The sequence below is a fragment of the Amblyraja radiata genome, chromosome 9 (assembly GCF_010909765.2).
Source record: "Amblyraja radiata isolate CabotCenter1 chromosome 9, sAmbRad1.1.pri, whole genome shotgun sequence".
NCBI classification, from domain to species: Eukaryota; Metazoa; Chordata; class Chondrichthyes; order Rajiformes; family Rajidae; genus Amblyraja; species Amblyraja radiata.
The window spans coordinates 10355451-10370195 of record NC_045964.1 but is presented as its reverse complement, the minus strand read 5'-3'; the positions used below and the strand labels follow the sequence as shown (position 1 = coordinate 10370195).

General features: G+C 47.2%; 1 protein-coding gene across 1 annotated transcript in view; it reads left to right on the top strand.

Moving 5' to 3' along the window:
• Window positions 1–14745, top strand: part of plekhh1 (pleckstrin homology, MyTH4 and FERM domain containing H1) — a 132507-nt gene that overhangs the window by 20197 nt on the left and 97565 nt on the right. Inside the window, exon 3 of the mRNA XM_033026652.1 lies at window positions 13831–13893. Within this exon, the coding sequence (XP_032882543.1) occupies window positions 13831–13893 (63 nt within the window). The remainder of the gene's footprint in view (window positions 1–13830; window positions 13894–14745) is intronic.

Below are 14745 nucleotides of genomic sequence, written 5' to 3'. Positions count from 1 at the left end.
CTCGGGTTTGGTCTGGCACTAAACTGTCTGGCTGTGGTTCTACTGCAGACAATGGGATTCTAAGCTCAAGATAGACAACAGGGGATTTAATGTGAAGGAAGAAACTGCAGGTGCTGGTTTACACCAAAGATAGACACAAAATGCTGGAGTAAGTCAGCGGGTCAGATAACATCTCTGGAGAAAAGGAATAGGTGACGTTTTGGGTTGAGACCCTTTTTCAGACTCTCTGTCCCACTGAGTTACTCCAGCTTTTTGTGTCTACCTTTGCTTTAAACCAGCAGCTGCAGTTCCTTCCTACACAGTGAAGCCAAACTCAGTTCATTTGCCTTCAACTAGCATCCGAGCTGCAAATTTTACTGATGACAAAGGTAGATAAAAATGCTGGAGAAACTCAGCGGGTGAGGCAGCATCTATGGAGCGAAGGAACAGGTGACGTTTCGGATCGAGACCCTTTGTTTCACTAATTAAAGATTAGATGTGCTGAAGGAACGCCGCTGGTCTGTGGAGGGAAATGTACGAGCGATGTTTCAGGCCTGGTCCCTTCTTCAGATTGATGTGGGGACAGTGAAGCTGGAAAGGAGGAGGGGGGATCGGGCAAAACCTAGCAAGTGATGGGTGGGTACAAATGACGGAGAGGGTGAGGGGGGGGGATGGGTAGATGGAGGATGGCGTAAGTGACAAAGGCTAGAGATGAAAATAGACAATAGACAGTAGGTGCAGGAGTAGACTATTTGGCCCTTCGAGCCAGCACCATCATTCACTGTGATCATGGCTGATCATCTACAATCTGTACCCCGTTCCTGCCTTCTCACCATAGCCCCTGACTCCGCTATTTTTAAGAGCTCTATCTAGCTCCCTCTTGAAAGCATCCAGAGAATTGGCCTCCACTGCCTTCTGAGGCAGAGAATTCCACAGATTCACAACTCTCTGTGTGAAAAAGGTTTTCCTCATCTCCGTTCTAAATGACCGTGAACCTACGCTGCCCTCCCTCAATAGCAAGTTGTCCCTCCTCAAATTTGGAGACCAAAACTGCTCACAATGCTCCAGGTGTGGTTTCACTAGGGCCCTGTACAACTGTCGAAGGACGTCTGGAAATGAAACAAAAGGGTGTCATATAAGGAAAGAAAAGGAGTGAAATGTAAAGCCAGTGGGAGGAGTGTTGGTGGAATGGGACAAGGGGAATAAACGGGAAATGTGGAATGTGGAGATGGAAGATGAGTGTATAAAGGAGAGGAGAGGAGCAGGGTATCGGGAGTGGTGGGAGGAATGTGGGCGCACCAGGGTTGGTGGTTGGAAACGAGGGATGGGGGCTAGTGGGGAGTTATTACATCAAATGAGAGAATCCAACACTCATTAGATTGTAAGATATCCATGCAAAATATGAGGTGTTGTTCCTCGTGTTTGCATGTGGCCTTACTCTGGCAATGGGTGAAGCTCAAAACAGAAAAGTCGGTACGGGAATAGGAAGGGGAGTTAAAATGATTAGCAACCGGTTGATCCAGCGGGCCTAAGCAGACCAAAGCACAAGTGCTCAGCAAAATGATCACTAAAGGGCTTGTCCCACTTGGCCGTCATTTGCACATAATTTACGCGACATCATTTACGCGTCACGATGCACGACGCGTGTGCGCCATGACACGCACGTGATGCGCGTATGGTGAGCATTACACGTGCATGGTGCGTGGTGACATAGGCAGTGACGCGCGGTTGCTCGCGGTGTCCCAGGATCTTGTGATGTACAAAACTACGTCCATTAACTCTCACAGCTGCCTTGACTATACCTCCTCGAACTCCGTCTATTGTAAGCCCGCCATACCTTGCTCTCATTTTCTTCATCTCTACCCGCATCTCATCATTGTCCCGTAGTTCTACTCTCACTCTCCCACCCCGCTCCAGCAGGAACAAGGATGGAGTTCCCCGAGTCCTTGCCTTTCACCTCACCAGCCTCTGCATCCAACTTCCTCACTCTCTGGCATTCCACCACCTTCAACGTGATCCCACCACTAGTCAGCACATTTTCGATCCCTTTCTGATTTCTGTTGCATCTCTCTGCAGCTACTTGGTCCACAGGAGACACCTTTCCAGTCACCACCTCTCTCGTTTCATCCAGAATCCTCAGCAACCCTTCCAGGTGACACAGGTTCACGAGCATCTCTAGCAACCTTCTTTACTGCATTTGATGCTCCTGATATGGCCCTTTTATGTTTACGAGACTAGGTGTAGACCAGTCGACTGTTCGTCCAATATTAATATCTCTATCGCCAATGTAAATTCTTAAGGGCCTGTCGCACTTGGGCGTCATTTACGCGACATAATTTACCCGTTACGAAGCACGATGCGCGCGCCGTGATGCGCGCATGGCACGTGGTGAGGCGTGATGGCGTAGGCAGTGCCGCGCGGTCCCAGGATTTTGGGATTCACAAAATCTTCGCGCGTCATCTGCGTGACGCGTAAATGACGACCAAGTGGGACGGGCCCTTAATCAGTTGTAGCTCCCCTTCCAATTCCCAGACTGTCTTTTCCGGCCCTGGTCTCCTCCATTGCCAGAGTGAGGCCATATACAAGCTGGAAAGACAACACCTCATGTTCTGCTTGGGCAGCTTACAACCCAACTGTGTGAACATTGAATTCTCCAATTTCAATTAATGCCTTCTCCTTACCACTCTGGTGAGCACACAATTCTCCCACCATCTCCCATCACCCTAGTCACCCTGTCCCTTTTCCCTTCTTCATATGTTCATTCCCCCATCTTCGAGTATCCTATTTCCCTATTATCCCTTCCCCCTGACCCCTTCCATCCATTCCCCTCTTCCCCCTCACCCCTTCCATCCATTCCCCCATCCTTTGGCTTTGCATTTCACAAGTGATAGGAGTAGAAATAGGCCATTCGGCCCATCAAATCTACTCCGCCATTCAATCATGGCTGATCTATCTCTCCCTCCTGACTCCATTCTCCTGTCTTCTCCCCTTAACCTCTGACACCCGTACTAATCACGAATTCTCACTCTGTACTGTACTGTTTCACCCGTACTAATCAAGAGATGTCCTCTTTCCTTATCTGACATTTTTTTTCTCTTTTTCACCCCTAGCCTTTGTTAATCTATGCTCCCCTCATCTTGATCTATCTATCGCCTGTGTAGGAAGGAACTGCAGATGCTGGTTTAAACCAAAGATAGACACAAAATGCTGGTGTAACTCAGCAGGACAGGCAGCATCTCTGGAGAGAAGGAATGGGTGATGTTTTGGGGCAAGACCCTTCCAATTCAGTCTGAGGAATGGTCTCTACCTGAAACGTCACCCATTCCTTCTCTCCAGAGATGTTGCCTGTCCCGCTGAGTTACTCCAGCATTTTGTGTCTATCTATCACTTGCCAGACTTTGCCCCATCCCTGGATTTCTTTTCCAACTTATTCCCCGTACTCCAATCAGTCTGAAGAATGTACTGTCATGAAACATTGTCTGCCCATTTCGTTCCACAGATGCTACCTGACCCGCCAAGTTCCTCTAACATTTTTGTATTTTGCTCGAGGCTCCTGCATCTGCAGGCCCTTGCGTCTCTCTTGTTCACGATCTATACTGATTGGATCGCTATTAATTAATTCTCAGCAGACCTGGACATGGAATCAGAATTTCACCAGCACAGAAACAGGCCCTTCGGCCCACCCTGCCCATGCCAACCAAAAACCCTTCATTCTAATATAATTTGCCTGCACTTTGTATTTAGCCTTCTCTCTCTTTCCCATTCAAGTTCCTTGCAGGAAAGGAGGACGTCTATTTGTGAACCAGCCATTTCATTATGTTTACTGCCCCATTACACTGCACCAATTATTGTATTTGGCATGTTTGTCTGAGTCTGTGCCTGAGAGCTACTGTGAATGATTTTCATTGTACCTGTACCTCACTTGTACAATGACGCTAGGGTAAACACGACTTGACTTAATTCTACCTTTCCCAGTTTAAAAAAATCCAGTTCCATTGTGATAGTTCCCGTGGATCTGCTCCTAGTTTGACTTGCACAAAAAGCTGGAGTAACTCAGTGGGTTGTCTATCTTCGGTTTAAATCAGCACCTGCAGTTCCTTCCTACTCACCTAGTTTGATCTGTGCAGATTACATCAACCTGCTGTACTGCAAGAACCAACTAACAATGATCTTCTCTACATTTCCTTGATCTCCATTCCCGTTGTCCGGTATTCACACCTTACACTTCCTTATCTATATACTTCCTTATCTATGTACCTCCCACATCAGTCTGAAGAAGGGTCTCGACCCGAAACGTCACCCATTCCTTCCCTCCAATGATGCTGCCTGTCCTGCTGAGTTACTCCAGCATTTTGTGTCTATCTTCGTACTACAAGAAGTTCCCTTTTCTCCCTGCCTTGCTGTGATCTTGCATCTCTGCCCTGTATCTACTAATGCCTTCTGTCAGTGGACACAGTTTCTCCCCCATCTACCCCATCACAACATTCCCAACACTGGACACCTCGGCTGACTCCATCTTGAGCCGTCCCCGAACTGACGAGAATGTTCCCACATTCTCCAGGTCCCTGAAATCCCATGTGCCTGGTTGGAGCCTGAGGGACAACCCCTGTATTCCCTACTCTCAATGTCTAGAAAACTTTGGGAACCGTGACTAAGCTTACAAAATGAAGCATAAGGAGTTAGATATAGCTCTTAGGGCTAAAGGAATTGGGGGATATGAGGAGAAATCAAATCAAATCAACCTTTATTGTCATCTTGCAAAGCATCAGTCGTACAGTGCAAAATGAGAAGACGGAACGGAGTGCTGATTTTGGATGATCAGCCATGATCGTATTGAATGGCGGTGCTGGCTCGGAGAGCCGCATGGCTTAATCCTGCACGTATTTTCTGTGTCTATATTTCTAAAAGCAATAATTTAAGTGGCAATGCTATTTTAGTTTGGTAATGACTGTGCAGGGACCAGTAGACATCTCCAGTGTACACTGGACCTCTGTGATTGAGGGTTTTGTGCAACGTTCTGCCAGCATTTACAACAGAGTGGAGATGCAGAATGGGGTCATGGCAGCCATGGTATTGGCCACGTCTCTTTGCTGTCGTGCTGAAGGTCACATTTCAATTTCTGGGAAGCCTGTGCAAGTGGCAGAGGTGAGGGAACTCGGAGAGCAGATCACAGGCTGAACAATGCACCCTTTGTGCCTGTGGGCACACAGTGGTGTAAGGGTTAACCCTGTGTGGGCTGGGGAGCTGCGGAAGCAGCCTTTTGTGTCGGGGAATGAACACTATCCATCTGGAGCTCAAATCTACTTTGACAAAGGGAGCCTTTTGCAATTAAATAAAGCTTTACATCGCGCATATCTTTTGAAGGTGAACGTAGCCTGTGTTATACGGCAGGGTTGTGTATTGGAGAGTGGGTAACGGGGGCAGAATCCATGTTAAAGACACCAGAATGGGTGCACTTGTATGTTGTTTTATTTACATATGACAATTACACACTTGACTCTTGACGTGTCACTAAAATGTGTGTACTTCGCATGCCCCCCCCTAAAGAGGTGACACATCAGTATCAGGGCCCTGGTTCTCACGCCTCCCTAGTGGGGACATTGCGGAGGCTGTGAATGGATGAGTAAGCAGCACCTTCCTACCTTCCTGCTACCTTTGTACGTCTGGTGAAAGGTCTACCCCATCACAACATTCCCAACACTGGACACCTCAGCTGACTCTCGTGGCTCTCGTGGACATTTTTCAACATGTTGAAAAATCTTCACGAGCTTACCGCATTTCCCGAGTACCTGCCGTTAGCGCTACGAGCTGCTAAGAGACGTCCCAAGCTCCGACGTACCCGCTAAGATACATTCTACATACTTACCACGAGTTTGATTTTTTTTTAAACTCGGGAGAGCTCCTGAATTACCTCGTGCAGTGGGACAGGCCCTTTAGGAGGGAGAGATAGATCAGCCTTGATTGAATGGCGGTGTAGACTTGATGGGCTGAAAGGCCTCATTCTACTCCTATCATTTATCACCTGTAGTGTTTGCCGCAGATGTGACAGGATGGGGCAAGCTGGTGGAGTTTGAGGAGATGCACCTCTTCCTCCACTAACAAACTATGTGCTCCCAATGCATGCCATTTGTGGTTCTCAATATCGCCCACCACCCCAAACCTTGAGCCGTCCTGGGCTGGAGATTCGCAGGAGACAGTGCAGGGGTTGCATTTTTTTCCTCAAGGAAGGTTTGGACGCATCCTTGAATCTTTTCCTCTCCCCACGTGGTGACATCTTTCCATGATGGGACCTGAAATACAGTGTGATTTGGGAGTCCGATATTGGGCAAACGAGCACCTATGCTGGATGTAGTCAGAGCCTCCCAAACAACAGCAGTCACCATCGCAGGAAATCCACGCAGCAGGACCCCAGGACTATGTAGATCATGGGGAGTGCAATATTGGATATTTCTGCACCCCCACCCTGCCGGTGTCTATGTTCGTCCCTTGCACCAAGAGTCCAGCAGTGCAGAAACACGTCCTTCAGCCCACCATATCCATACTGACCATCAAGTAGCCATTAATAATATCCCATTGAGCCATGGTCTTCAATCCTTGTTATTTTCATGGATGGGACAATGGCAGAAGTCACAAGTTATGGGAGTAGAATTAGGCCATTCGACCCATCGAGTCCTTGCCGCCATTCAATCATGGCTGATCTCTGCCTCCTAATTCCATTTTCCTGCCTTCTCCCCATAACCCTTGACACCCGTTCTAATCAAGAATTTGTCTGTCTCTGCTTTAAAAATATCCACTGACTTGGCCTCCACAGCCCTCCGTGGCAATGAGTTCCACAGTTTAACAACCCTCTGATTAAAGAAGTTCTTCCTCACCTTTGTAAAAGAGCGTCCTTTAATTCTGAGGCTATGGCCTCCGGTCATAGAGAGGCTAGACTCTCCCACCAGTGGAAACATCCTCTCCACATCCAATCAATCTATGCCTTTCACTATTCGGTAAGTTTCAATGAGGTCCCCCCTCAATCTTCTAAACTCCAGTGAGTAGAGGCTCTGCGCTGTGAAACGCTCATCATCTGTTAACCCACACATTCCTGGGATCATTCTTGTAAACTTCCTCTGGATCCTCTCCAGGGCCAGCACATCCTTCCTCAGACATGGGGCCCAAAATTTGCTTTCAGCAGTGATTCACTCAATGCCATGGAAGGTCTTCTTGTGTTTGAGGCAGCAGAAGTCCGCAGCGGGGTGATGCCATCAGGTTCGACATCCGTAGGTACCCGCCCTACAAGGGACGCATGCTCCGGGTTGGCGCCAAGCTGCGGCGCTGCTGCTGTCTCTGTTTGTTGTCGTTCACCTGACTGAAGTCAGTTGACGGGGCTCTCCACGGGGAGGTCGGCAACATGAGGTGCAAACTCCACACAGACAGCACCCAAGGTCAAGATCGGACCCTGCTCTCTGCACTGTCGCTGTATCACTGGTGGACATGAATATATCGCCAAAGCAGATGATCTCACTCTTGGGAGAGTGTGATGTGTCCACATTATCTGTCCCCGTTCCTACCGTACCTCACTGACTGGACTTCAGAAATCCACTAAAGTCGAGAAAGGATTTGGTCTTCCATTCATTCTTTATTTTGTTCTCTCAACCTCCCACCTCTCCTTTTAAGATGTGCTTTGTAAACCTCCTCTGCCACTCTCTCCCCCAAGATGTGCTTTAAAACCTATATTTGACCAAATTTTTGGAAGCTCATCAGATGCAGCCTAACCTGCCAAGACTTTCCAATATGCCGAGACACTCCAAAGACGTACAGGCCCCTAGTGTTAATATCGTGTTAGATAGTGTTATCTAAGTGTTAGATAGTGTTAATAGTGTTAGATAGTGGATCTAAACTAAATTAAACTAATATTGCCCATTAATATATTAATCCAAGCTGTTGTGGCACAATAGGCTATCAGTTCTGCTCTTTTGAGAGGGACAAACCTAGGACAATGGCATTGGACTTCAATGAAAGGAACTGCTAGTAATTCTCAAAGCGCAGAGTGGAGAGAGGGGTGGATATAAAAAGAATTGGAACCCTGAAAAGCAACTCAGCTCTGTGGCTCCTTTAAGGAGTTCTACGATTTTGTGTTGCTCAGGCAGGGACTACAATTTGTTTCACTTCGTGAGCATTGTCTCATGTAGGGAGACTAATTTATCTCCAGGCACGCGAGCCAGTGACCTGTCACATCTGCTCTAACACTAACCCGAACCCGGATTTCCGATTTACTTTCCAGCTGTCTTTACAACACCATTCGGTCCATCAGATCTCTGCTGCTTCGCAGATCAATCCCATTCCCCACTCATATCCCCCCGTTACTTATCCCACTTATGCACTTGGGGCAATCTGCAGTGTCCAATTTACCTACCAACCTTGCATGTCTTTCTGGTATGGGAGGAAATCACTTCAATTGTACTGGTGTCAGATGTGTGTGTGTTAAACTCTGCCAAAGCACCTTGAGACCTTTTATTATGCAAAACGTTTTCTAAAAATGCTAGTTGTGTTTCCTTGTTAAAGTTTTATTTAAAAGACCGTGTCTTAGGATTGAGAAGGCAGGCAGGAGCAAACAAATAAGAGAGACAGAGCTCGGATCAAACTTTTATGTTAGTTGCAAGAGTGTCTAAAAGGAGCCAGTGCATTGTAGAGGTTTGAAGGGGCGAGTGGAGGAAATATCATTGCTTTGCATCCTCGGCAGCTGATGGTACGGCCACAAGTGCTGAGAGATGGAGTGGGAAGGGGATTGGACGCGGATGAGTCGACAGCATCGTAGAGCAAAACGGGGCAGCAACCATTCCAAACTCGCCACACGGTTAACATTGGACTGGACACTTCAAGAGTCATAACTGGGTTTTGACTTAAACTCCTTACCTTGCATTCTCTGGACTCACCCGCTCTCAGCATTGCCCCAAACCCACCCACAGGCCAGGCCTTGTCTCTCCCACCTCTCTCAAAGCATCGCCAAGTCTCTCTCTACCTCCTGAGCTTCAGCACCAGGCTTGTGATGAAGACCTCTATCTTCTACCCCTCACCCCCCTCCCATTCGCGCCCATCCTTAATCACTCTACTGCACCCCCTACTCCTCGCATCAATTCAAATTCCTATCCTTATTAAGATCGTAAATGAAAGGAGCAGAATTAGGCCAATCGGCCCATCGTCTCCTCCCCTTCTCAGCTCTCCCTCAGCTCTCTGGCTCCTCTTCCTTTCTTCTCCCCCCACCCTACATCAGTCTGAAGAAGGGTTTCGGCCCGAAACGTTGCCTAATTCCTTCGCTCCATGGATGCTGCCGCACCTGCTGAGTTTCTCCAGCACTTTTGTCTACCTTCGATTTTCCAGCATCTGCAGTTCATTCTTGAACATCAAGTCTACTCTATCATTCAATCTTGGCTGATCTATCTCTCCCTCCTAACCCCATTCTCCTGCCTTCTACCCATAACCTCTGAGTCCCATAATAATCAAGAATCTATCTATCTCTGCCTTAAAAATATCCATTGACTTGGCCTTCACTGCCTTTTGTGGCAAAGAAATACATCGATTCAACACCCTCTGACTAAATAAATTCCTTCTCATCTCCTAAAGGAACATCCTTAAATTCTGCGACTATGACCCCTAATCCTAGACTCTCCCACTAGTGCAAACATCCTCTCCACATCCAAGCCATTCACTATTTTGTAAGTTTCAATAAGATCGCCCCTCATCCTCCTAAACACCAGCGAGCACAGGCCCAGTGCCGTCAAACGCTCATCATGTGTTATGAGGATCTTGTACATTCCTATTGTATTGTAAGTCAAGCTCAAATTATCTTCAGCAACCATCTGGTCCCAGTTGTAGACCACCACTGTGGACAAATTGGTACCTCAGAAGTTTGAGTTCACACCAAAGTTTTTAGACGGGTTTTTTAATTAAAAAAACAATTATTTGGAGATTTTGTGTACCAGCCACAACATTCCTGGAATTGAAGGAAAGAAAGAATTCTCCAGTCAGGTAATGGACAGTGTGGTTGCGACGAGGGCTTTGGGCAAGTAAGGTGGGGTAGGCAGTGTATCACAACATGAAACGCCCAAGAATTGCAAGGACAAGTGAGAGCAGGTGTTAGTCACATGACCCCTCAATACCGCCACACCATTCACTGTGATTGTGACTGAACTGCCTGAGACCTCAACTCCTTTGCCAATTCCTCAAAACTCCAATCTTTCCAAAAAAAAACTTTAAATACCTCCGGTGATCCAACCTCTGGTGCAGAGAATTCATAAGATTCACGCCACACTACGAGAAGAAATTTCCACATTCCTCGGTTTTAAAGTGAGCGCCCCTAATCTTGTAGCTAAGTCCTCTCATGGACCACTCTCCTACCAGTGGAAACCTCAACATCTCCTCTGTCATGCCCTCTCAGGATCTTGTACATCTGGTGGGACCACACCTGGAGTATTGTGTGCAGTTTTGGTCCCCTAATTTGAGGAAGGACACTCTTGCTTTTGAGGAAGTGCAGCGTAGGTTCACAAAATTAATGCCCAGGATGGTGGGAATGTCATATGATGAAAGAATGGAACGACTGAGCTTGTATTCATTGGAATTTAGATGGATGAGGGGATCTTATAGAAGCATATAAAATTATTAAGGGATTGGACACGCTAGATGCAGGAAACATGTTCCCGATGTTGGGGGAATCCAGAACCAGGGGTTCACAGATTAAGAATAAGGGGTAGGCCATTTACAATTGATATGAGGAAAAACTTTTTCACCAAGAGCGTTGTGAATTTGCGGAATTCTCTGCCTCTGAAGGCAGTGGAGGCCGATTCACTGGATGCATTCAAAAGATAGTTAAACCACTGTCTCACGGTGCGAGTCCACCCACGAGTGATCCCGAGTTAAAACAAATCAAACTCGTGGTAATCACGTGGAATTAACTTAGCGGGAACGTTGGAACTCGTAACGCTAACGGCAGGTACTCGGGAAACTTGTTAACTCGCGAAAATCTTTCAACACGATGAAAGATTTCCACGAGTCAAATTTGTAGTAAAAAATTTAAACTTTTAAACTCGTTGTAAGAACGTAGTAGCCCGTGAGTTTACCGTAGTGACTCGTGAGTCTACCGTGGGCACTCTTTAACTCAGCGGGACAGGCAGTATCTCTGCAGAGAAGGAATGGGTGACGGGATGACAAAATTCTGCTGCATCTTTGTGTAACTCCAGCACCGTGTGTTCACTTTTTGTCAACTAGCATCTGCCCTTTCTTGTGTATGACATTATTTGTATCCATGGCAGTTGATTGTCGCTCCCTTCAGTTTCCCAGCACCCCTAGTCAGGATCGAACCCGGGACCCTGGCGCTGTAAGGCAGCAATTCTACCGCTGCGCCACCGTGCCGCCCTTGAGGAAACCAACACTCTGCACAGTACTCGGGTGTGGCACCTACCCAGTACAGTTGTAACAATCAGCTACTCCTGTTGCATGGAAAGATCCCAAATTGGAGGTAGGATCTAGGAGAGAAAGGCAATGGGAATGTGCAGGCAAAGCATCAAGCTGTCAGACAAGGAGCGTGCAGTTGGGGAGTGACTCGCCAGCCAATGCAGTGTCTGGTGCAGAGGTCGTGAGCAGACAGATGGGTTTTCAATTGAGATGGCTTGGCTTATCCCGAAAACAGATGGGAGGGTACTTGAGCTTCCTGAGGAAAGGGCTCATGTTGCTAAGCCTTTTCCTTGCTCACGACATAATCCTTCCTGCAGCCACCCACAGCTCCACAAGCTTCAAAGACATAGCTCAGCGGAGAAACCTGCCCTATGCCTTTCACAACTTCCTCAGAAGCTGCCTGGCCTCGATAGGAGATGGGGGTGGAGGGGCGAGAGGGACAGAGGTGGGTTCAAACAAGCTGCATAATTGCTGAACACACATCTAACAGGTGATTTATGAAACACGAGACTCTCCCGCTCTCTCTCTGCCTAGTGTGTGTGTGTGTTATTTTTCTTTTAAGTGAATCCCCGTAAAACGACTTCAACTGTTTTCCTTCCACTCCGAACATGTTTTGGATCAAAGCTGAGGTTCCACTCCACAATTAGCCACCAGCTGCACACAGGCAGCTTTGTTGCAGCCAGCAGCCAAACCCTTGGGAAGGTCGCTGCCTTGGGATGCTCACAAGTACATTACTGCAGCATCCAGCTCCAGCCCAGAGGGCCACAGGCACCTAGGTGTCCTACCCAACAGGAAGCAGTTATGATGCCCTCTAGAAACGTGGAGTTTTCAGGGTTTAAAAGAAGAGCTTAATATTTCTTTGTGAGGTTTTTTGTTTAAGAAAATACTGCAGATGCTGGAAAAATCGAAGATAGATTAAAAATGCTGGAGAAACTCAGAGGGTGAGGCAGCATCTATGGAGCAAAGTGAAAGTGAGGACCGCTTTCTTGTCCTTTTTTTCTCTTCTCCACTAAAAAAAACCTCACTGTTCGGGCCTCACTGCCCTCTCAGCAAATCCCAATTCACTTTGGTGTTTAGTTTAGAGATATAGCATGGAAACAGTCCCTTCAGCCCACCAAATATATAAGATTGTTAAGAGTTTGGACACACTAGAGGCAGGAAACATGTTCCCGGTTTTGGGGGAGTCCTGAACCAGGGGCCACAGGTTAAGAATAAGGGGTAAGCCATTTAGAACGGAGACGAGGAAACACATTTTCTCACAGAGAGTTGTGAGTTTGTGAAATTCTCTGCCTCAGAGGGCAGTGGAGGTAGGTTCTCTGGATGCTTTCAAGAGAGCTAGATAGGGCTCTTAAAGATAGCGGAGTCAGGGGATATGGGGAGAAGGCAGGAACGGGGTACTGATTGGGGATGATCAGCCATGATCACATTGAATGGCGGTGCTGGCTCGAAGGGCCAAATGGCCTACTCCTGCGTCTATTGTCTATTGTCTAATCCACGCTGATCATCATTTACCCATTCTCACTAGTTCTATGTTGTCCCACTTTCATTGACATTAACACACTCGGGATAATTTACAGAGGCCAATTAACCGACAAACCGGCACATCTTTAGGATGGTGGCGGACACCCAAGTGCATGGAGAAAACCCGTACGGTCACAGGGTGAACCTGCAAACTCTGCACAGACAGCACCTGAAGTCATGATCGAACCCCGCGTGAGAGACAGCAGTTCTACCAGCTGCACCACTGACCCCCCCCCCCCCATGGCAGAGGTGGCCTTGCTCAGACTTGAGATGAAATCACAAGCAAGGCTCAGGAGGTCTTCAAATAATTGCTTGCATGTGTAAAGAAGGGTCAGGCCAGGCATCTCAGCTGCCCGTCCAAAGCCTGGTTGTGGGTCGTGCCCGATGGGACATGTGCAGCCCACAAACTAAGTCTAACTTCCCACTTGAACTGTTTCCAGTGGTGTTAAAATGGACCTCTGTGTTTGGTAAGAGAACTGTGTGAAAATCAAAGATTCGTCAGATTAACTAGCAGCGAAAAAAACACTTCATTCAACTCTATCCATGTATTCTTCTCTGCCTTGATAGGCACAAAATGCTGGAGTAACTCAGCGGGACAGGCAGTATCTCTGGAGGTATGAAATGGATAAAGTTTCGAGTCGAGAACCTTCTTCAGATTGAGAACCCTTAACTTGCCTATTTAACCTTTGCCCTCAGATTCCCTTTTAAAACTACTACCTTAAACCTGTTTTTGAGACCCTATCATGGGCAAAAGCTTTTGACCATCTCTGCCTCTAATATATACTTGGATGTCTCAGCCACTCTTATCGCTTGTTGGAAGGGATACCGCATTGAGTTAAGGGTCTCTCCTTTCGTTACTCACGTTGACATAACTCTTGCTTTCTGTTTTCCTTGCAGATGCAGGAGTTGGAAAAGCGAGTGATTGAGGCAGACGAGCGGGCTGAGACTGCGGAGAAACAGGTACCGTCCTTTGCAGGCCAGAAATCCCTTTATTATACTGTACGTTAACTTAAATGTCCTGATCTTGCAAGGTTCCCAGAAGTGTTCAAGTGTTCAAGTGAGTTTATTGTCATGTGTCCCTGTATAGGACAATGAAATTCTTGCTTTGCTTAAGCACACAGAAAATAGTAGGCATTTACTACAAAACAGATAAATGTGTCCATATACCATGATATAAATATATACACACATGAATAAATAAACTGGTAGTGCAAATAACAGAAAGTGGTTGCTAATAATCAGAGTTTTGTCCGAGCCAGGTTTAATAGCCTGATGGCTGAGGGGAAGTAGCTATTCCTGAACCTGGTTGTTGCAGTCTTCAGGCTCCTGTACCTTCTACCTGAAGGTAGCAGGGAGATATGTGTGTGGCCAGGATGGTGTGGGTCTTTGATGATACTGCCAGCCTTTTTGAGGCAGCGACTGCGATAAATCCCCTCGATGGAAGGAAGGTCAGACTTGATCAGTATGTTTCTGTGTCCAACATTGTATGATATAGAGTCATAGAGTGATACAGGAAACCGGCTCTTTGGCCCAACTTGCCCACACAAGCCAATAAGCCCCAGCTACACTAGTCCCACCTGCCTGTGTTTGGTCCTATCAATGTACCTGCCCAACTCTTTCTTAAACCTTGGGATAGTCCCTGTCAACTACCTCCTCTGGCAGCTTGTTCCATACACCCACCACCCTTTGTGTGAAAAAGTTACCCCTCAGATTCTAATTAAATCTTTTCCCCTTCACCTTGAACCTATGTCCTCTGGTCCTTGATTTCCCTACTCTGGGCAAGAGACTCTGTGCATCTACCCGATCTATTCC